Here is a 24,205-nt window from a genome sequence, read left to right as displayed (position 1 = left end):
CTGATCCATCAACCATTTACACTTGTGTCAGGATGCTGTTTATTGAGTACAGCTCAGTGTTTAACACAATCATTCTTACAGGTCTGATCAAAAAGCTCCAAAACCTGGGCCCTTGTACCTCCTTCTGTAAATGGATCCTCGATTTCCTCAGCAGAAGACCACAATCTCTGCAGATTGGAAACAATACCTCCGTCTCGCTGATAACCACACTGGCACACTTAAGGGATGTGTGCTTAGCCCACTGGCCTACTCTGTCTACACCTATGACTCTGTGGCGAGGCACAGCTCAAATGCCATCTATAAATTTGCTGATGACACAACTATTGTTGGCAGAATTTCAGATGGTGAAAAGAAGGCGTACAGGAGCAAGATATATCAGCTGGTTGAGTGGTGTCACAGCAACAACGTTGCACTCAACGTCAGTAAGGCCAAATAATTGATTGTGGACTTCAGAAAGTGTAAGACAAGGGAACAAACACCAGTCGTTATTGAGGGATTAGAAATGGAGAGGGTGAGCAATTTCAAGTTCCTGAATGACAACAATAAGATAAGTACTTTCCTGGATTGGGGCGCATGCCTTATGAGAATAGGTTGAGTGAATTTGCCCTTTTCTCCTTGGAGTTACAGAGGATGAGAGGTGGCCTGGTAGAGGTGTATAAGATGATGAGAGGCATTGATTGTGTGGATAGTCAGAGACCTTTTCTCCAGGGCTGAAATGGCTATCACGAGAGAGCACAGTTTTAAGGTGCTTGGAAGTAGGTACAGAGGAGATGTCAGGGGTAAGTTTTTTAACACAGAGGGTGGTGAGTGCACGGAATAGGCTGCCAGTGACAGTGGTGGAGGCAGATGCGATAGGGTCTTTTAAAAGACTCCTGGATAGGTACATGGAGCTTAGAAAAATAGAGGGCTATGGGTAACCCTAGGTAATTTCTAAGGTAAAGACATGTTCAGCACAGCATTGTGGTCTGAAGGGCCTGTATTGTGCTGTAGGTTTTCTATGTTTCTATTACAAATAACTGGAGTATAGAGGGTTCTAAGTGTTATTGTTCATGAATCACAAAAGGTTAACAGGCAGATGCAGCAAATGACATTTTGATCTTTATTGCAAGGGAGAGCTCAGAGTCAAAATCAGATTTATTGTCACTGAAATATGTCATGCAAATTGTTGTTTTGCGACAGCAGTACAGTGCAATACATAAAATTACTATAAGCTACAATAAGAAATGTATAAAAAATAAGTAAATTGTGCAAAAAGAGAGCAAAGTAGGAGGTTGTGTTTGTAGGTTCATGGACCATTCAGAAATCTAATGGCAGAGGGAATAAGCTGTTCCTGAAATGTTCACTGTATATCTTCAGGCTCCTGTACCTCCTCCCTAATGGTAGAAATGAGAAGAGGGCATGTCCTGGCTGGTGAGGGTCCCCAATAATGGATTCAGCCTTTATGAGACACCACCTTTTGAAGATGTCCTCAAAGGTGGGGAGGCTTGTGCCCATGATGAGTCTACAACCCACTGCAGCCTTTTTCAATACCATGTTGCAACCACTTAGAATGTTCTCCACAGTACATTAATAGAATTTTGCTTTTGTCTTTGGAAACATACCACATCTCCTCAAACTCCTAATGAAGGATAACTGCTGGTGTTCCTTCTTTATGATTGATACAATATGTTGACTCCAGGATAGTTTCTCAGAGACGTTGATGCCCAGGAACTTGAAGCTGTTCACCCTTTCCACCACTGACCCCTTGATAAGAACTGGCGTGTGTTCCCCCGACTTCCCCTTTCTGAAGCCCACTATCAATTCTTTGGTCTTACTGGTGTTGAGTGCAAGGTTGTTGTTGCAACACCATTCAACCAGCCAATCCATCTCACTCCTGTACACCTCCTGGTCACCATCTGAATTTCTGCCAACAATAGTTGTGTCAATTTATAGATGGAATTTGAGCTGTGCCTAGCCACACAGTCATGAGTGTAGAGAGAATAGAGCAGTAGGCTAAACATGCATCTTTGAGGTGTGCTTAGATTAATTGTCAGCGAAGAGATGTTATTTCCAATCCACAATGACTGAAGTCTCCTGATGAGGACAACAAAGAAGTGGTCATGGGAGGCAAAGGAGTGGCTATGAGATTGCTTTGAGTCGGTGGACTGGCCATGTTCAAGGATTCATCAGAGGACCTGAATGAATGCACCACGGTTGTTATGGACTTCACAAAGGTACTCATGGATGAGTGAGTCCCCCACAAAATAATTCTGTCTTTCCCAACAAGAAGTCATGGATGAACCAATAGTTACATAATCTGCTGAGGGCTAGATCAGCGGCGTTAAGGTCTGGCAACCAAAGAAAGTACAAGAGGTCCAGGTACAATCTCCAGGAAACTATCTCACATGCGAAGTGGCAATTTTGGTCCAAACTTGAATCACAGAAGGATGTTCGACATCTGTGGCAGGGCTTGAATGCTATCACTTCCTACAACGCAAAACCAAGCAACATATGTGATCACAAGATTTCACTCCCAGATGAGCTCAATGCATTTTACGCTCACTTTGACCGACAGAACATGAAGACACTTTCACAAACTCCCACAGACCCCGATGACTTTGTGATTTCAGTCTCTGAGGCAGATGTGAGGGTATCCTTCAAGAGGGTGAATCCATGGAAAATATCCGGTTCAGATGGTACTGTCTGAGGTAACCAACTGCTTCAGGCAGGCTTCAATCATACTGGTGCCCAAGAAGAATGTGATAATCTACCTCAATGACTATCATCCAGGAGCACTTACATCCACTGTGATGAAAAGCTTTGAGAAGTTGGTGATGAAACACATCAACTCCTGTCTGAGGAGTGACTTGGATCCACTCCAGTTTGCCTACCATCACAACAGGTCAACAGCAGATGCTATTTCATTGGCTCTTCACTCAACCCTGGAACATTTGGACAGTGAAGTTGCATACATCAGGATGCTCTTCATTGACTACAGCTCAGCATTCAATACCCTTCTCCTCTCAAAACTAATCAAGACCTTGGCTTCAATACTTCCTTGTGCAACTGGATCTTCAATTTCCCCACCTGCAGATCCCAGTCAGTTCAGATTAGCAACAATATCTCTGTCACAATCTTCATCAGCACAGGATCACCATAATGTTGTGTACTTAGCCCCCTGCTTTACTCACTTCATACTTAAGATTGTGAGGCTAAGTAGAGCTTAAAAGTCATATTTAAGTAGCTGAATACTCCACTGCTGTTGGCCGAAACAAAGGTGGTGACAAATCAGATTTAGGAGTGAGATTGAAATTTGGTTGAACCATGCCATAACAACAACCTCTCACTCAATGTCAGCAAAACCAAGGAATTATGCACTACAGGAGGAGGAAACCGGAGATCATTAAGCCAATCCTCATTGGAGGATCAGAAGTGGAGAGGGTCAGCAACTTTAAATTCCTTGATGTTTTCATTTTTAGAGGATCTGTCCTGGGACCAGCACATAAATGCCATTACAAAGAAGACACGGCAGTGCCTTGACTTTCTTAGAAGTTTGCATAGATTTGGCACGTCAACTAAAACTTTGACAAACTTTTATAGATGCACAGTGGAGAGTATATTGACTGGTTGCATCAAAGCCTGGTATGGAAACACCAATGCCATTGAATGGAAAAGTCTACAAAAGGTGCTGGATTCAGCCCAGTTCATCACTAGAAAAATCCTCCTCACCATTGAGCACATCTATAAGGAATACTGCCGTAAGAAAGCAGCATCCATCATCAAGGATCCTCACCATCCAGGCCACGCTCTCCTCTCGCTGCTGCCATCGGGAAGGATGTACAGGAGCCTTAGGTCCCACACCACTACAGGTTCAGGAACAGTTATTACCTTTCAAGCATCAGGCTCCAGAACCAGAGTGGGTAACTTCACTCACCACAACTCTGAACTGATTCCACAACCTATGGATTTACTTTCAAGGATTCTATAACTCATGTTCTCAGTATTTATTTCCTATCTATGTAATATTATTATTATTATTTTTTGTATTTGCACAGCTTGTCTTCTTTTGCACATTGGTTGTTTGTCAGTCTTGTGTGTAGTTTTTCATTTATTCTATTGTATTTCTTTGTTCTACTGTGAATGCTCGCAAGAAAATGAATCTCAGGATTGTATATGGTGACATGCATATTTTGATAATAAATTTACTTTTAAGTCAAGGATCCATTTGCAGAGGCCCAGGTTTGGGAGCTTGTTGATTAGTACTGAGGGATTGATAATGTTGAACACTGAGCTGAAATCAATAAACAGCAGCTTGGTAGTCGAGGTTTCAGACTGCCCAAAAGACCATGAGTTTTGAGTAAGGTTTGAGATCATGATCTTCAAACACCATTTCCTCCAGTCAACTAAAGGGTCTACTGGAATCTTGAAGGGGTAGTGAATTTCATCATCAACATCAACGCTGGAAGGTGGCTCCCGAGAAAGAAGCTATCTCTGTGAACCTTTGTTGTCAGAGAATAGAGTGAAGCAACACGTTAGCATAATCTGATTTGCCCTAGAAGTATTTTATTGGATGATGTAAAGGGAACTTTACTCCATACCTGCCCTAGAAGAGGTTAAAGGAGTGTTTTGGTGATGGCTTTACTTTATGATCTAACCATAAAGTATCTATCCTGGGGTCAAAAATGAAACAATATGGGGGAGCTTTACTCTATATCTAGCCATGCTATACTTGGTATGGCTAGATATACTTGAAGTGTTTGATGGGGCAGTGGGGTGTGGACTATACTCCAAACCTAATATCGTCACACCACTCCCATCATGTCTCCATGTGGGGAAAATCACATTCATTGACCTATGTCTCATTGTGATGTGGTATTCAATTCCTGAGAATGGATCTTTAGCAGCAGTGTTGTTAGGAAGATCTTTCAGTAACATTTTTGAGTAGCAGATTAACGGGATAGACTGCCACCTAATGGAGAGCACATTTGCGCTTTTAGGATCTAATCTGTAGTTTTCAATTAATTGCCAAATAGGGCACAGTTTACTGTTGTTAATAAAGTTAATATAGTTTGCAGAGGTTCTACAGGAGGCGCATAAACACTGAGTAGTCTTTATTTGATTGGGGAAAGTATAAAAGAAGTGATAGTCACCCTAAAATTAAAGCTGGGATGTCCTAGAGTAATGAAAGATTTGATCTACATTTGTGCAACACTTTTCACAGTATCTGGATATTTTGAATTGATTTACGGTCTGTGAAGTGTAGTTACTGTTGCAATGTAGGAAAGCAGTGTTTTCTCCCTCGTGCTGTTTAACTTGCAGCCAAGCGTTGAGGGTCATTTGAAAAGTTTGAAAATAACATGCTGAATTTTGTTGGGTTAATCTATTAACAGATACAAAAGCAAGGCACGTAGATGGAGTTAAGGCAGCAATAAACTATGATTTACATGAATGAAGGTTCAAGGGGCTATGGGTGAATTGCAATAATGTAGATTTAAAGCAAATGTTATGTACTTTACTGTAGTACAGCCAAATCAATCCTGCAATCAAAGGTATAATGTTAGAAATTGAATTGGTGGCTATGATATAAAAGTCTGCTATTTGCAGAGGCGTAACCTTCAAAAATATTTCTAAAATGTGGTTTTATACCATGTCCAGCTTCTCAGAAATTTACTTTTCAGCTAGCAGATGTGCAGTGCAGTGTTGAGAAGTAACAGTTGTGTATATATGCTTTGATTCAAGTGCTGTGATAACTGTTAACTTCTTAAGGTTGATAATCACAGTTAGCTTGCTCTGTTAGTTTTCTAATGGGAAGCTCTCTGTCCAAACATGGACTGCACACTGAATAAATACAGTCTGCAGAGTTGGATCGCCTATCAAGGGGAAATGCAGCAAGGACTTTAACCATCTGAGGTCATCTGGTACATTTGTGCCGATGTGCCCTGGCAATAGAGGAAGTCAGTACATTTCTGGTAAAGAAATAAGTAGTGAAAATAACACGATCTGTGCAAAATTTATGAGAAAAGAGGCAAAAATGAATGAAGCAATTGTACTAAAGTTCACCTGAGCCAGCACACACTTGGTTCTGGAGCAGTATAGTAGTAATTGCAGCATAAATTTGACATGGACTGATAGCTTTTGCACAAAAAGCTGGCAAACTTCTGGGTTTTCCCACTATTATTTCCAGTTAAATAATGGGACAACAGTTGAGGAAGGAATTTGAATGCAGGAATTGAAAATACTAGACCACAAATCCATATCTGCAACAAAGAGGAAACAGAATGTATAGCTAAAGATAACCTCGAATCCTCTTGAGCCCAATTACAAATGCTCTGAAGGATTGTGTCGGAGGCAACATCTTAGTACACTCCTGGACCCCTGCTGAACAGGACAATTGCAGCATTAGAAGGAAGGAAAATCTCCATAACACTTGGAATAGACAATTTTTTAAAATCATTTTCCTGCTAAGAACAGACAAAATTTGATTTTGAATGAATGAACAACAATGTCTTTCATTTATATTGTGCCCTTAATGCAGTGGTGTCAGACAGCACTTCATTGAAAATAAAGCAAAAGTTGACACTGAGCCAAAGAATATGACAATGAAGATAGGTGACAGAGCACTTGGCAAGAGAGGTAAGCAGTTTCTTAAAAGAGGAAAGATTGTGGAGAAATCTGAAATGGAATTCCAGAGATTCCTACTTAGAGCCCCTGAAGGATATACAGAAGGTCAGAATTGCAGGAATGTAGAGTTGTTACAGGACTGTGGGAGATTGCAGAGTTACAAAAGGACATCAGAGAAGACCCTGAAGGTAAAGAAAAGATATTGGGAGGCAACCAGCAAAGCACTAGAATGGTCCATTCCAGAGGTTATAAAAGAAACATCATTGAGGGTTGCAGCATCTGATGTGCCAAACCAGGATTAGATGTGGGTGATTTTGGGATAGAGAAGATAGAGTTGGAAGTTCAGCTCAGAGACAAGTAGGATTCCAAGATTGTGATTGGTCTGGTTCAACCTGTGGCTGTGGAAAAAGGAAACAAATGGAATTATGACTGAAAGCAGAGGACTCCAATTAACAATTGTGATAGTAACATGCCTGTTATTAGGGTGGCATAGTAGATAGTGCTTCTTCCTTACAGTTCCAGCAAGCCAATTCCCCCCCCCCCCCCCCCATTTCTGGTGCTCTCCATGTGGAGTTATTCTCTGTAACTTGGAGGGTCTCCCCTAGGCTCTGGTTTCTCTTGACATTCCGAAGTTGTGCTTGTTGGAAAGTAAATTGGCAACTGTAAATTGTTTCTAATGTAGGTCGGTGATGGGGTAATTGTGGCAGGAGTTGATGGGGTTGTGAGAGGGAGTAGGTAGGGTGGTGGTAAATGGGATTCCTCTGAGAACCAGCAAGACTCTGACTTTTTTTGTCACTATTAGAATATGAAATATTCAAGGCATAGAAAATTAGCATCTGCGAAACACTTTTATTTGTGTTATTTAAAGATACAAATATCATTGCTCTGCTTTAAGTACATACTAAAAAAGTAAGTGTGCTACTTTATTTTGAAGGAAGCAACTTCCATCCTAATTCATCAGAATCTTTCCACTAGCTTTAATTTGCATCAGGATTACGCTCCACGGGCCCAGGTGAATTCAACTCTGCCAACACCTAAAAAAGTACAAACAAAGCAATCAGCTCAATTTATACCCAATCTATTGCTTTAAACATTCAGTCTACTCATTGCCGACACACTGTAGCCGCAGTACGTACCATCTACAGGAGGCTTCTCCGACAGTACCTTTGAAACCAATGACCTCTTCAACCTTGAAGGACGAGGACAGAAGGAAATATTACCACCTTTTGACTTGAACAAATAATAGTTATTTCATCATCCCTGAAGAGTCAAAATCCTGAAACATCCTATCTAATAGCATTGTGGGAGTACTTTCACCACAGGGACTTTTTTAAAAAAGAGGCTCATCGCCATCTCAAGAGTATGAAGCTATGCCAGCAATTCCAACATTGCATATTTTTTTAATTTGCTAAATAATACCTATACAAAATACTTAAAAAGAAATAATTCGGATGAAAATACTTATCTGCAAAATATGCACCTAAAGTACTTACATTCAAAATAAATATTTTCAAGAAACAGATATTTCAAAATATAACTGTGCAAGAAATAGTAAATACAAGAAATAAACACATTGAAAATATCAAAAACATACTTTAAAATAATCATAGAAATAAAAAAAACAGGCTATTTCTTTGCCAATCCAAAGAAATAGTCAACGAAGAAATACCTACACGCCTAAATAGTAAAATAGCTGGAATAAATAAATACTACACTCTGAAAAACACCTAAACGCATATGTGAAAGTACTTATCTAGAGGGTATTCTCATATTCGAAAACATTAATCCATGCAAAATCTTATCTACAAAAGAATGAAGGGTACTGATAAAATACTTATGAATAAAATATCTTTATTTAAAAAGTAGTTACAAAAACAGCAATGTAAGTTAGAAATCGAAATTGGCTAAAGCAAAATATGAAAAGTTCATGAGAATACAGTAAACTTTTTGTGTGCACTTGACTGTTAGACCATCCCATTCACAATCCATGCGGGCAGGGAGCTGGCGCCCTGTCACGTACATAATTCGTCCCCCCTCCTTGTGTGATTTAAATAATTTCTTACCTATTCAGATTCTGGGGCATGCCCTTCCCTGCCTATTTAAAAAGGGGGGAATAGCAGACTGAGCAATGTCGTGGAGCGATCAAGCTGCTGCAAACAATGCTCGGGATCTGCGTACTGCTCGCCTGGCTGGGTTTTTCCAGCCAGCTCCGTGCGCTCGCTGCAATGATAGAGTGTGCCCCATGCAGTGAGGAGGAGATGTCCTCCTGCCACCCCCCCAGGGGCTGCGAGCTGGTGAGAGAGTCCGGCTGCGGCTGCTGCCTGACATGCGCGCTGGCGGAGGGAGCGGCGTGCGGTGTGTACACCGAGAGTTGCGCGTCTGGCCTGAAGTGTATGCCCCGCGGCGGGGAGAGGGCGCCGCTTCAGGCGCTGCTGCAAGGTCGGGGCATATGCCGCAGGTCGAAGCGTAAGAATCTGGTTCAGCACACTGGTGAGTGGGAAACGATCGTGCAGATAGAACAAAGGGGTTGCATCTGAGATTGGTTTAACAAGCAATCTAAACTGATATAATTTATCTTGATATAATTTTAGGAATTATAATTCCAAGTTCTAAGTGGTGTAACTAAATTAGGCAATGTAAATGCGAACTGTATGGAGCCAAACCATAAAACATCTGCTGTTTGAAATACTCTGGGATCAGTGGGCGAGATTTTTTTTTTAAATGGCTTGTGTGCAAAATAGATTCTAAATATTTGAGATTTGTGTGTTGAATAAAGTCGTAGGGAGTGGATTGTAGTCTAGGGACAGCGGATTCGCATTAGGAAATTGCATTTCGGTAGGTAAGAAGAACGCGATGTCCCTATAGCGGCTGAATATCCTGACACTGAGTGAGGTACGTGGAGCGTCGCTGACTTCTAAAGGATATTTTTTTTTTGGGGGGGGGAACTTGGAAAAAATGGGCTTTGGATTTTTTCAACTTGCAAATTGTTCACAAGGAGCAAAGAAAAGAATCAGTCTGCAAAACAAACAAAAATTATAATCTTGCAAAAGTTTGAGTATGTTCGGTAAACCAAAATTAAAATTTCCCGAGGATAGAGAGTGCAACAATCTAAATGTTGCATGCCCAATGAGCAATTTCTGCGTACTGGAACGTTGTCCCAAACCACAAATTGATTGTTCTATCCCCAATGAAGCGAGTTTAGTTATTTAAAAAATGTAGTATGTGTAAGAAAGATCCCATAAATGTCATTGATTGAAAGATAAATGTATGGAAACGAGGACAAAGATTCCCAGCTTGCTTCTGAAATTGCACCATTCCTTTGAGAGAAATGGGGCCTTAATTTGACATCTTACCTGAAAGACAGCATCTCCAGCAGTGTAGTACTCCTTCTGCACTGTGCTGGGACTGTTGATATTATAAGTTTCCTTAAAGTGGGAGTTGAACTTATGCCGATCTTGTTCAGAGGTGAGGGAGCTACTTCTGAGCTATGGCTGACATACACCTCTGTAAGAACAAAAGTTGACTCCACAAATACGTAATGAATCCATAAGACCACATCTAGTGAGATCCCCCTGTTGACAAGAACTGTTACTGCAACAGTTTTTTGTCTTCACTCTCTGCACTTCCACTAATACTTGCCTGAAGTAGCATGTGATCATTGCTCAGAAGTAAACTAAAGTGGTTTGTGCGTTACATACAAGAGCTTCTAATGAAATCGAAGGAGAGTTTTTCTTTATCTAAGATGCTTATCCAATTGTGGTTTTATCAAAACTGTGATCTCCCATAAGTAATGCGGAAGCTGGAGTTTGTTGCAGTAATTTGCTAAATTCCTTGTCTGCATAGAAATATGTAGTTATGGGCTTTGTGAGACAACTGTGCTTTTATTCTTTCTTTAGAAAATTTAAAATTTCTTTGCATGTTTCTGGGCTCGCTATTTGACTAGGCTGTTCACATTTGTATCCCTATAGGAAACCTGGAGGCTGATGAAAAATACTCCTTAGGAAAGAGACAAGATGGCAAAAACCATGGAAAGTCGCTTGAAGGTCCTAGCCACCACTTGAAACTGAAACCTCATCGTGGAAATCGCTATTCAGCATTGGGAACTGTGCACACTGTGACGAACCCTTCAAAGCCTACTCCGATAACTACACTTCTGCCAGATTCTGAATATGTAAGTAGCAGGTTCCGGTGAACACAAAGCACCACAACAAATTCAATTACATGTTTTAAGGGTTGCTACACAGAAATTAGGATTCCTATATCAGAGAATTTGAAGTACAAATAAGAAATGAGTATTAATGACCAGCATTTGAAAACTTGGTCTCACTTGCAGGCGTAATAGAAGTGCTCCATAAACCATTTGCCCAATTTGTGTCTGGTTTCTTCAATGTACCATGAGCAGCAAATGCATTATACAAAATTGAGAAAAGGTAATTTATCTATAAAAGTGTTTTTATTTCATAATTCCTGCATCTGAGGTATTTTACTCTGCATTTGACTGTACGTTGGACTGATTCTGACTGTTTGATCGTATAAGACCAAGCAATACTAGAAGCATGTAAATTCACAGAAGTAGGTCCTATCAGCTATCACTTCAAAATGCCATTTATTTCTTTGCAGGACCATTAAAATCTCTCAAAGTACTTAACAACAGTCTGTTCTTGTTTACTGCCCTTCAACTTCTGAAAATGATTCAAGGTGCTTCACCGGATAGTTTCAAAGAAAGCAGTGTGCTTTGTAAGAAATTGGGGTAAGGGACCAAAAGATCAGTGAAAGGCAGATTTTTTAAGGAGCTCATGAAAAGTGGAAAGAGCTGGGGAGGTGTAGTAAGGGGAACCCCCTGACCTTTAAGTCCTTGGCAGCAGATGACTGGTGATGTTCAAACAATGAAATTGGGGTGATTTGGGGGGAGAGGTGGTGGAGATGGGTGACCAAAGTTAGAGATACACAGGAGGGTGATAAGGCAAAGTAAGAGCATGAGATATTTGAAATAGAGGGTGAAAGTTTTCAAAGTGCAGCGTTACTTGAACAACACTAGATGATGGTATGGACTCTTGTATCATTTTAGCGTTATGGAGACTGGAATAAAGAATAAAACTGAAAATGCAGCTTTTTTTTTAAGAAGAAACAATCAATATTTGACATTGAAAATCCTTCATCAGAATGAGGAAGACATGCCTAGGGTGCATTGGAATAGCCAAGTCTAGAGGTAACAAAGGTGTGGATGAGTTTCAGCAGCGGATGGGTTGAGGTAGGGACAGAATCTGGTAATGTTGCAGAAGAGGAAATCACCAGACTTAGCATGGTTCTGTAGCCTGAAGCTCTTCTCTAGATGAGTTAAGTAAAGTTTGATTTATTGATCTTTATTTAACTTTCTCTATCAATGCACTAGTAAATCTGAGCATAATATTAAATCTCTTGCAAAATAATCCATAAAGAGAACATACTCCATAATCTGAAATTCTGAGGACTGATTCAGCTTTTCTATATAGATCGCTGCAACCTGGTAGAAAAGCCTTTTACTAATGACAATATTTGTGGCTGCAGTATTACATACGTTCTGACTGAAGTTTCTGTGAAAAATAGATCCATTATATGAGTGTGCTTCTCAATTTAATGGGCATTTGTATTTCATGTATTGATCTTAGTTTCAAATATAAATTCTGGTTTAAAAGCTGTTCTGAGTTTAAGTCTCTTCAGAAATGAGCGAGTCGACAGCAAGTTGTAATCAATTTGGTGAAAGAGTTACTTCAGCTGAAATAATTAACTCCTGGATTCACGCAACCTTGAGAATTGAGTCTCCATGTTTATCAGCCCACACAGAGTAAAATGGAACAGTTCCCTCCTTTCTGGTTCTGTAGATCTTGCATGTGCTTTGGGGTCAGCCCTGGTATATGTACAATGGACATTAGCGTATTGGGAATCGGGAATACACTTGTAGTCATAGCTGGTGATTTCAGAAAAGCTTCTACAGAAAACACCAGATACAGAGGTGTAGTGAGGCTGAAGTGTGCTTTGGAGCACATTTTCATGGCATCATTAAGAGCTGCTTAATTTTCACCTTTGATCTGCTCTGCCGTAGCTCGTCTACTACAAAAACCCTCATCCATCTTGACTATTCCAACTTGCTCCTGATTGACTTGCCTCAATCTACTCTTCAAAAACTTGAGCTCATCCATACTCTGCCTGCTGCTGAATGCACACCAAATCCCATTTAGCTGTGTTCTCTGGCATAACTGCCTGTGAATGAAGCTATGCCTCAATTTATAAATTCTCATCCTTGATTGCAAATCTCCTTGCCCTTCTCTATTTGCATATAATCTAGGAACAGGAGTAGACCATTTGGCCCTTCAAGCCTGCTCCACTATTCAATGAGATCATGGCCTGAATCGATTGTAACCTTGACTCTGAGATCCTGCCCTACTCTGGTAATGCATGTTGTCATCGGTAGATTACCCAGGTTGGATTATTGACCCTATATACAAGGCTGGCTGAATTTGGTGGGATATGCTCATACAATGAAGTGGTAGTCTCCAATGTTGCTCTAATTTGTTTTGGTTTCCATAATAATTGCAATGATATGGAATCTGAAACATTTAACAACCAGATTTGGGAAGGAGAGGTTTATGGATATGACCCTCTGATCCTGCCTACATTGTGATGAGTCTGAATGAAGTAAGTCTTAAGCAATTAAATGTAGATTCACAAACCAGCACCCCTTCTATCCTTCCCTCAAAGTCTATGCTGTCCAAAAATAAATGTCATAAACTGGAATTTTCTCTTTTCCCAGAAAGCAATTCCTAACAAGCAGATTTAATTAGTCCTGAATTCTGTCATAAATAGTATTTAAATTGGTTCAGAAGCTTTTAAACAAGTGGTCTAAACATTTCATTAACCTTTTAAAAGTAGTTCAAGTTTGTGTCTCACACTTGCTTTTGCTCAATGTATTTGTTGCCACTATTTTCAATGAGTGAGGTTGAGTGGTGGAACCTAGGATTAGTTCCCAGGTTGCTATCCCAGGTACTTGTAATGACAAGCAATACTTAACCAGTTTCTGAAGCTACCATGTGAAAGGCATTGAGAGTCAGTGCTAGTTTGCAGAAAAATGGTGAATTTGTGCCTGTTTCTTACAGACTTCTGAGTGAAGAGAAGGTATTGTTTTAGGGTGTTGCACTTGAGACATTCATGAACAGGCATTTTTAAAGCTAATCAAGAAAAAATTAAGTCTGAAGAGTAATATTTTTTTCTTTTAAAAAAGAAATCGTACCAATTTTCTCTGAATATTTGGGATATTATGGTTATTTGTTTGACATAGGATTTTGGAGCCAGGAGGGACTTCAGTGGTACCACTAAGAGTTCCAGATAGCCCTTTCAACTTGCCTTGCTGATTGTTGTCTGATCATTGATCTGTTCTTAGGGCCCATGTCGGAGGGAAATGGAGTTGATTCTGCAGGATCTGAAGCCGGAATTTTTCCGCAGCCCAGAAGACATCTACATCCCAAACTGTGATAAGAGAGGCTACTACCGAAACAGACAGGTAAACATTGAACCCAAAGTAGTAAATGCTTCTGCCATTTGTGATTATGTGCCTGCTAAAGCAATAGTCATTTCCAAAGACGAGCGCTATGAAAGAAAAGAAGAAAAGGACAGCAACTATTTTGTTTTAAACAGTCCGACATCTTGACTCTGTTTTCCATTCCCCTTCAGACTCATTGTGGCCCCTGCCTTCTTGGGTATGATCAGTTAACTTGCTGACCAAAAGCAGAACCCTCAGCTTTGTATAACTGTGTCAGTTAGAATTGGATGAGAAATTTAGGGCATCACTATCGCGTAGCAGTTAGTGTGACACCATTACAGTTCGGGGTGTAGGAAAATTTGTACGTTCTTCCCATGTGTGTGTGTGTAGGTTTCCTCTAGGTGCTCTGGTTTCCTCTCACAGTCCAAAGGTGTACTGATTAGTAGGTTAATTGTTCATTATAAATTGTCCTGTGATTAGGCTAGGGTTAAATTGGTGGGTTACTGGGTAGCACGACTCGGTGGGGTGAAACGGCCTGTTTTACACTGTATATCTCTAAGTTAATACAGAAGTCTGCATTTTCTGACTAATATTTAAATGTTTCTGTTGCTCTTTTTAATAAAATTATTAAATTTTTTTTGCTATTGTTACTACAGAGTCCAGGCCTGGGATATAGGATAAGATGTCTGTTGTTACGTCAGGGGTACAATTATTCTTATTCCTAAAGTAGGGAAGAGAAAACATTGAGATGGGATCGGGCAGGGACTGCTACAATTGTACCTCTGTTTAGACAAAGCCACAACTAAATTTGCCTAGCCATCTTTCATAAGAGATATTAATATTTCAGGTTCCCATTAAAAGCTCCCATTTGACTATTTGGAGGAAAAATAGAAAGTTACCCCCCCTTGTCCTGTCTAAAATTTATTCCACCATCAATGCTAAAAAGGGATTCTTTGCAAAATTACTGTGTTAAGGGACAAAGGGGATAACTTTCTATTTTTCCTCCAAATACATATTTTGGTGTACATATTGACTGGAACATTGACTACACTTCAAGAGTACTTATTGGTTATGAATTTTTTTCTGGGTTATTTGGGGAATGAAAGATTGTGCAGATAAGTGTATATTTTGATTTAATGCCATGTTTTTAATGTTTTGTAGTGTAAACCATCAAAAGGCAGAAAGCGTGGCCATTGCTGGTGTGTGGATAGATATGGTCACTCAATTCCTGGGCTACCAAGCAGGAAAAGGTCTGTGTCCTGTTCACAAACTGCATCTTCTGAAGAAGTTGGATATTAGTTTGTGCAGGGCGGTACTGCCTGAAGTTTCCGAAGAGAAGATTAAATTAGAAATGAGATCTCTCCAATCAATCTTGCTCAGTATCTGTAGGTCAACTCCAAAAAAGGTTTGCAAGCTTTCTTGGAGTCACGTCTGATGGAAGTAGTTTAGTTTAAAGATTAGAAAACATGCAACAACTGCTCTGAGAGTCTTCTGAAATCTGACTTTAATTCTAATTCCTGGTTGTTCCGAACATGGGGCCAAATTCTTTAGCCAGATTATTTCAGCGCCAAGTCCCTGCCAGTAATATAATCCACTGGCATGGTTTCTATGCCCCATAGCTTGATCATTTCTTCATCCCAGCACCAGTCTTGAGCTGGAGCTACAGGAAGTCCTCCTGGTGAAGTTGTTTCTGTTAAAACACTAAAGTTAAATCTGAAATTGCCATTTCACAGAACACCCAGAATATAGTAGAGAGCTTCTCCTGGTAACACAGTGAGTGAAAGCACTAGCTGAACTAGCACTGAAAGACACAAACTAGGTCAGTGCAGTATTGGTTCCCATCCATTGGCCCCTGCTGGAGAAAGTGCACATTTGTTGCTCCGTTCAATGGTGATGCAAAGCTTAACAACTCTCTCTATTCAACTTCTTGCATACAGCAGTAGTCATATGAGATGGCACCACATCCCAGCATAGGTGAATACTTTCAGGAGAGGAAAAATAGTTTAATAGATGAAGTGGCGTAGCAGTAACATTACTGAACCAGGAATGCAGAGGCCTAAACTAATTGAACACAGTACTGTGTGGCATCTGGGTAGGTGTTCCCGTCTACTAATACATGGTTTGAATTAGCCTTTGGAGCAGGATAATCAGAAACTTTTTTTGTTAATGTCATTTTAAGGCATTCAGGATGATACAAAAGAAAGCCTTTGAATAAACAGATCTGTTTCACCTCTGTTTAGTTTTATTATTAAACCTTACACAATTGGTATCCAGAAGAATAAGCACTGACTATATTTAAAGGTGGCTATCTTTGAGTCAGACAATTGTTTTATTGCTCTTCCATCAGCACTGTGCAGCAATGCTTTTTTTTAAACAATAAAGGTTACTGTCCTGCTTTCCTCCAAGCTTAATATTTTGAAATTTGTTTAACATTCAGTTTAAAACCTCCCTGTTAAGTTTCAGGATGCTTCTTGTGAATGTACTGTCCTCGATGTGTTTCTCTGCATACAGCCCATGCAATTTTATATCACTTTACAGAACTTGATAAACACTATGTATTTTTTTTTACTGGGAATATGATGCACCTAAATATTTAAAGTCCACGAACAGAAGTAATGAAGTAGTATTTTGAAATGTAGTATGTCTAAGATCAATAAATGCTTCTTTGTGATAAATTGGTGGTTGCTTTGAAATTGGGAATGCTTTTGCGTTTTATTTAATAAAATCTTTCAACAATTTGGTCAGTATGTCATGTTCCTCATCTACAATGCATCTGGGATAAGTAGCTATGTAACACTTGATGATAGTTAGCCAGTCAGTGTGAAAAAGAACATGGGACTCATCCAAAACTGATCAAGGGAGAGTATTGCATGACAGAAATTGGCAGCAGAATTCCATGCTTTTCATACAAGGGGGTGGGGGAACGGGTGAAAGCATCCTCATTGGAGTACACCTTCTGTTTCACTGAATGATGCAACGCACAGAAAAGCCATTTACTCTGTTGTATAGAGCTGGCTGACTCCTCTGAGTGACTATTCAATGAAATTATGGCTGATGCTCTGCCTTGTGTACCTGAGGTGCATAATCTCCAACGTCAAACAATCTGCTGGGGGAACTGCGGATTGAGCAGCATTTGGGGAGAGTGAAGGAATTTGGGTCAAAGCCCTGCATCAGGACTGAGTGGGGAGATGGCCTGTATGAAGAGGAGAGCGGGTAGTGAGATAGGAGCAGAGATCATCCTTCACTACACCCCCCCCCCTTTATACTGGCACTTTCTGCTTTTGCCTGATGCAGGGTTTTGACCCAAAACATTGACAATTCTTTCTCCCACACTGCCCTCAGATACTGCTTGACCTGCTGGCTTCCCCCAGATTCCAGCATCTGCGGTTTCTCAGTGTAAGAAAACCCCAAACTTAGCATGACTCGTTTACAGAGCCAGCGTAAGGTTGGGGTTCAATTCCCACAGCAGTCTGCAAGCAGTTTGTATGTGACTACATGGGTTTCCTCCCACATTCCAAAGATGTACATTTGGAGTTAGTGCGTTGTGGGCATGTTGTGTTGCTGCTGGAAGCATAGTAACACTTGCAGGCAGCTCCCAGCACATCCTTGCTGATTTTACTTGGTGCAAGCGGTGCATTTCACTATGATATAAATGTGACAAATCTTCCATCTTTGTGTATGCTTGATTTTACAAGGTCCCTTTGAAATTGAAAATTCTGAAGATTCTTGTGGAGTGATTTTTATTTTCCCCTTATCTTAGTCTAAAACAGTGAACCCCTTATCCTGAGACCATACCCCTCCCTATTTCTAGACACTTGAGCTGAGGAAATGGCATCTTGCTATCAATCTTCAATCCCCTTTGAACTAATAGTATTGTCTCACTTTCTTAAAAAACGCAAGCAATTCTTCAGATGTCTGGAAATCCGGAGCAACACAAAAATTCTGGAGGAGCTCAGCAGGTCAGGCAACATCTACGAAGGAGAATAAACAGGCCAAAACTTCATCTTCAGGACTGGAAACAAAGGGGCAAGAAGGTGTTGGGGGGGACAAGTTGGCAGATAATGGATGAAGCCAGGTGAGAGGGAAGATGGGTGAAGGAAGGGGGATGAAGTGAGAAACTGGGAGGTAATAGCTGGAAAAGGAATCTGATAGGAAAGGAGAGTGGACCATGAGAGAAAGGGAAGGAGGTGATGGACAGGAAGGGAAAGGGAAAAAGTTGACCTTTTTTATGCCATGGACCTCTACCATTAATTGAGGGGTCTGTGGACCCCAGGTTGGTAACCCCTGCCATAGATGTTTCTTGTCCTGGTAAGTTCCTCTAGCATTTTATGAATTGCCTCACTTTCTCTACAGTTCTGATTCTCACCCCTCTTAAAGTACTTATTCCCACTCACTAAACATTGCCATTGAATCTGTTTCTACCATCCTTCCGGACATTGCACTCCATAGTAGAAAAGAAATTCTCTTATTTGCCTCTTAAATCTGTAATTACTGACCTAAAAATCAGGTATTTATCCCATAAACGCCATTAAACCTCTGTGTTTGAACCCCTCTGCTAATATGCACCTTGAATTTTCTCAGCTATTGGGATACCAAACCTTATCTTCTCTAGTCTCCACATGTCTGAAGTGCCTCAATATATGTATTTTTTAAATTATGCTGCAGTCAGCTTCAGGGTCATGCTAAATGAAGCAATGCCTGTTGTAAAGGTAATGATTAAACCCTTTACAACTGATCAATTGCCCTTGCTCCTGACCTGAAATGCAACTGTAGATGTTTTTCAGAATTTTGCAGATTTCCAAACGCATTCCATTCTGAAGAAAGCTTGGCAGTTGAAATATTAAAGAATTTTGGGTACTGTTGTTCAGACGAGCTGCAACCCACACATGATGTGAAACAGATTGCATTTTCCACTGGGCCACCTGGAGTAATGAATAACACATTGCAGAGGAGTGCGTGTGTGTGGGGGACTGGGGGGGGGGGGGGGTGGGAAGATGCAGAAGACAGGGAAAGGAGTGGAGCAGTTTTAACTGAGGCTGCACCAAAGGAAGAATGATGGAATGATTGAGACTGGACAGGAGGAGGGAAAATGGCCCAACTGTGCCAAGATGGGGGCAACACAGTTGCAGCAACCCAGATTTAATCCTGTCTGTGTGGATTCTTTACATTCTCCCTATGACTGTGGGTTTTTCCCGGTTTCCTCTGACATTCCTAAGAGGTGTAGGTTGGTAGGTTAATGGTTGGTTACTGCCTGCTATACTGCTGGCATTTAGGGCAGCAATGAATGTTCTCCATCTTTGTCCATGGCCATATACCGTTGCACTCAGATGTAGAAGGATTCTTCATTGCTGTTTCCGTAACAATTTTCTTTCGACCAGTCAGGGTTGTTAGTCCTGAGCTGAACCTCCGAACCTGGAGGAATGGTGAACCACCCTTAGTCTAGCCTCTACCCTTTGACCCATTTGGCATGGGTGACCCTACCAAGAGCCAAAGCATAAAGCCCTGACTCCAGCCAACATAGCTCTCCAGGTCATTGAGGCACACAAGCCTCCAAACCATGACAAAGTTGCAGTCCTCTTGGAGGTGGTAGGTTACTAGGCTGCTGTAAATTGCCTCTAGTGTGTGGGTGAGTGGCAGAGTCTGCAGGGTGTTGACAGAATGTGGAGAGAGAATGGGATTCATGTAGGATTACTGCAAAGGGGTAGTCGATAGTCAGAATGGATTTGGTGGGCTGAATAACACACACAGAATGCTGGAGGGACTCAGCAGGCCAGGTAGCAACTATGAAAACGAGTACAGTCGACGTTTCAGGCCAGACTCCTCAGCATTTTTTCTCCAGTCCTGATGAAGGGTCTCAGCCCGAAACATCAACTGTACTCTTTTTCCGTTGATGCTTCCTGGCCTGCTGAGTTCCTCCAGCATTTTGTGTGTGTTGCTCGGATTTCCAGCAACTGCAGATTTTCTCTTGTTTGTGATTGGTCAACTGAATAGACAATAGACAATAGGTGCAGAAGTAGACCATTCGGCCCTTCAAGCCTGCACCGCCATTTTGAGATCATGGCTGATCAACTACTATCAATACCCGGTTCCTGCCTTGTCCCCATATCCCTTGATTCCCTTATCCATAAGATACCTATCTAGCTCCTTCTTGAAAGCATCCAGAGAATTGGCCTCCACTACCTTCCGAGTGCATTCCAGACCCCCACAACTCACTGGGAGAAGAAGTTCTTCCTTAACTCTGTCCTAAATGACCTACCCCTTATTCTCAAACCATGCCCTCTGGTACTGGACTCTCCCAGCATCTGGAACATATTTCCTGCCTCTATCTTGTCCAATCCCTTAATAATCTTATATGTTTCAATCAGATCCCCTCTCAATCTCCTTAATTCCAGCGTGTACAAGCCCAGTCTCTCTAACCTCTCTGCGTAAGACAGTCCAGACATCCCAGGAATTAACCTCGTGAATCTACGCTGCACTTCCTCTACAGCCAGGATGTCCTTCCTTAACCCTGGAGACCAAAACTGTACACAATACTCCAGGTGTGGTCTCACCAGGGCACTGTACAAATGCAAGAGGATTTCCTTGCTCTTGTACTCAATTCCCTTTGTAATAAAGGCCAACATTCCATTAGCCTTCTTCACTGCCTGCTGCACTTGCTCATTCATCTTCAGTGACTGATGAACAAAGACTCCTAGATCTCTTTGTATTTCTCCCTTACCTAACTCTACACCGTTCAGATAATAATCTGCCTTCCTGTTCTTACTCCCAAAGTGGATAACCTCACACATATTCACATTAAACGTCATCTGCCAAGTATCCGCCCACTCACCCAGCCTATCCAAGTCACCCTGAATTCTCCTAACATCCTCATCACATGTCACACTGCCACCCAGCTTAGTATCATCAGCAAATTTGCTGATGTTATTTTCAATGCCTTCAACCAAATCGTTGACGTAAATTGTAAACAGCTGTGGTCCCAATACCGAGCCCTGTGGCACCCCACTAGTCACCACCTGCCATTCGAGAAACACCCATTCACCGCTACCCTTTGCTTTCTATCTGCCAACCAGTTTTCTATCCATGTCAATGCCTTCCCCCCGATGCCCTGAGCTTTGATTTTACCCACCAATCTCCTATGTGGGACCTTATCAAATGCCTTCTGAAAATCGAGGTACACTACATCCACTGGATCTCCCCCGTCTAACTTCCTGGTTACATCCTCGAAAAACTCCAACAGATTAGTCAAGCATGATTTACCCTTGGTAAATCCATGCTGGCTCAGCCCGATCCTATCACTGCTATCTAGATATCCACTATTTCATCCTTAATAATGGACTCTAGCATCTAGGCTGACAGGTCGATAGTTCTCTGTTTTCTCCCTCCCTCCTTTCTTAAAAAGTGGGATAACATTAGCCATTCTCCAATCCTCAGGAACTGATCCTGAATCTAAGGAACATTAGAAAATGATTACCAATGCATCCGCAATTTCCAGGGCCACCTCCTTTAGTACCCTAGGATGCAGACCATCTGGACCTAGGGATTTGTCAGCCTTCAGTCCCATCAGTCTTCTCATCACCGTTTCCTTCCTAATGTCAATCTGTTTCATTTCCTCTGTTACCCTATGTCCTTGGCCCATTCATACATCTGGGAGATTGCTTGTGTCTTCCTTAGTGAAAACAGATCTAAAGTACTCATTAAATTCTTCTGCCATTTCTCTGTTTCCCATAACAATTTCACTGAATTCATTCTTCAAGGGCCCAACACTGTTCTTAACTATCTTCTTTCTCTTCACATACCTAAAAAAACTTTTGCTATCTTCCTTTATATTCCTGGCTAGCTTGCATTCGTACCTCATTTTTTCTCCCCGCATTGTCTTTTTAGTTAAGTTCTGTTGTTCCTTAAAAACTTCCCAATCATCTGTCCTCCCACTCACCTTAGCTCTGTCATACTTCCTTTTTTTTAATGCTATGCAATCTCTGACTTACTTTGTCAACCACTGTGGCCCCTTTCCCCCCTTTGAATCCTTCCTTCTCTGGGGGATGAACTGATTTTGCACCTTGTGCATTATTCCCAAGAATACCTGCCATTGCTGTTCCACTGTCTTTTCTGCTAGGCTATCCGTCCAGTCAACTTTGGCCAGCTCCTCCCTCATGGCTCCATAGTTTCCCCTGTTCAACTGCAACACTGACACCTCTGAGCTGCCCTTATCCTTCTCAAATTGCAGATAAAAACTTATCATATTATGATCACTACCTCCTAATGGTTCCTTTACTGCAAGATCGCTTATCAAATCCTGTTCATTACATAACACTAAATCCAGAATAGTCTTGTCCCTGGTCGGCTCTCGTACAAGCTGTTCCAAGAATGTATCCCGTAGGCACTCTACAATCTCCCTATCCTGGGGTCCAGCACCAACCTGATTCTCCCAGTTCATCTGCATGTTGAAATCCCCCATAACTACTGTGTCATTACTTTTGCCACATGCCAATGTTAACTCCCTATTCAACTTGCACCCAATATCCATGCTACTGTTTGGTGGCCTGTAGACAACACCCATTTGGGTCCTTTTGCCCTTACTGTTCCTCAGTTCTATCCACACAGACTCTACTTCTCCTGATCCTATGTCCCCCCTTGCAAAGGACTGAATCTCATTCCTCACCAACAGGGCCACCCCACCCCCTCTGCCCACATTTCTGTCCCTACGATAGCATGTATACCCTTGTACATTCATTTCCCAGGTCTGATCTCCCTGCAGCCATGTCTCCATTATCCCAACAACATCATAGTTACCCATTCACACCTGGGCTTCAAGCTCATCCGCCTTATTTCTGACACTTCGTGCATTCAGATATAGAATTTTTAGCCCATTTCTCCTCTCTCTGTTTGAATCGCTGCCTATTGTGCTTAACCCAGCTCCCTGAACTCCCATCGGGCTATACGCCCCTAGAATTTTGTTGTCCTTCCTAAATTCACTTATTCTTTCTGCACATTTAACTCCATGTTCCGTCAGACCATCCTTCTGTACATGTGTCCTCCCTATCACTTGTTCTGCCTCACCTTTCTCTACTACACACTTAATATTCCGGAACCGTGTAGTCCCCACCTGTCCTTTATTCTTCCTCTCGCTATCCTCTCTCACATTCTGGATCCCCGCCCCCTGCAAATTTAGTTTAAACCCCCCCAAGAAGCACTAGCAAACTTCCCTTCAAGAATGTCAGTACCGTCTGTTTATAGCCTGTTTCTGACCTATGTCTAACATTATGTGACTGAAATAGGGGAACTGAAATGTATGAACATATGTGTACAAATACTTTCTTTGTTCAAAACTTACCAAAGCATTTTACAATCAATAAATGATCATTAAAGTGAAGACGTTGTAGTTGCTTTATTAATGTATAGAAATACAGGCCATTTGCACTCAACTTCTTGCACATTCTGTAAGCGAATTAGCAATCAGAACTTGCAAGTAAATATTGTCTTTTAATATAGAGGCATGAAACACAATAGATGCCAGGCCATGCATCAAGAAGGTTTGAATGAGAATTTTTCAGAAATTTAGGGAGACAATTCCGGAGCACAGAGTTCAGAAAACCTAATGGCAGAGGTCGTGATAGTGAGCTGAAGACATGAATCCAGAACTAGAGTAATGTCCTGGGATGAAATGGTTGTAGGGAGAGTAAAAATTATAGATGAGAAGAGGCAAAGCAACAAACAAACTGCTGGAAGAACTCGGCAGGAGATCCATGGAAACAAAGAGACAGTCAACATTCAAGGTCATGATCTGCCATTAGGGCTGAGGGTGTACTGTAGAGGGAAGATGGTCAGTACATAGAGGTGAGGGAGACGGATGAGACAGGTGCTAGCAGGTGATAGGTGAAGGAGCGGAGTGATGGGTGGATGGAGCCAGGTGGGTGAGGGATAGGAATGTGAACCAAAGGGAAAGAGACCCTGGTTTGTAGGGAAGAGGGTGATATGCAGAAGGAAGCAAGTGGGAGAGCCTAGTTACCAGGGGTTGGGGGAGGGGCAATGGGATGGAAAAGGTGGACAAGGAGTGGGAGGGAAACTAGATGGACTAAAGGGAGTAGGAAA

The 24,205-nt window shown here is 41.4% G+C and overlaps 1 protein-coding gene and 1 long non-coding RNA gene across 2 annotated transcripts; one reads left to right on the top strand and one right to left on the bottom strand.

Moving 5' to 3' along the window:
* Window positions 1-7,429: 7,429 nt before the first annotated feature.
* Window positions 7,430-10,145, bottom strand: LOC140741187 (uncharacterized). Its single transcript, XR_012102023.1, has 3 exons — window positions 9,954-10,145; window positions 7,737-7,789; window positions 7,430-7,634 (listed from the first exon to the last, which is right to left on the bottom strand). It is a non-coding gene; the product is annotated as an uncharacterized lncRNA (long non-coding RNA).
* Window positions 8,711-16,856, top strand: LOC140741186 (insulin-like growth factor-binding protein 5). Its single transcript, XM_073071067.1, has 4 exons — window positions 8,711-9,090; window positions 10,569-10,771; window positions 14,018-14,137; window positions 15,278-16,856. The coding sequence occupies exons 1-4, from the start codon at window positions 8,760-8,762 to the stop codon at window positions 15,413-15,415; spliced, it is 792 nt and encodes a 263-aa protein (XP_072927168.1). The 5' UTR covers window positions 8,711-8,759; the 3' UTR covers window positions 15,416-16,856.
* Window positions 16,857-24,205: the final 7,349 nt, after the last annotated feature.

The sequence above is a fragment of the Hemitrygon akajei genome, chromosome 18, assembly GCF_048418815.1.
Source record: "Hemitrygon akajei chromosome 18, sHemAka1.3, whole genome shotgun sequence".
In the NCBI taxonomy this organism is placed as follows: Eukaryota; Metazoa; Chordata; class Chondrichthyes; order Myliobatiformes; family Dasyatidae; genus Hemitrygon; species Hemitrygon akajei.
Note: the sequence above shows the minus strand (reverse complement) of the source record. Positions and strands in the feature narration are given on the sequence as shown.

Excerpts from the sequence above, each read along its gene's own strand:
- LOC140741186 (XM_073071067.1), top strand. The coding sequence starts at position 8,760 with ATGCTCGGGATCTGCGTACTGCTCGCCTGGCTGGGTTTTTCCAGCCAG. Across the intron at positions 9,091-10,568 it reads GAATCTGGTTCAGCACACTG|GAAACCTGGAGGCTGATGAA; the intron begins GTGAGTGGGAAA and ends GTATCCCTATAG. Across the intron at positions 10,772-14,017 it reads TTCTGCCAGATTCTGAATAT|GGCCCATGTCGGAGGGAAAT; the intron begins GTAAGTAGCAGG and ends ATCTGTTCTTAG.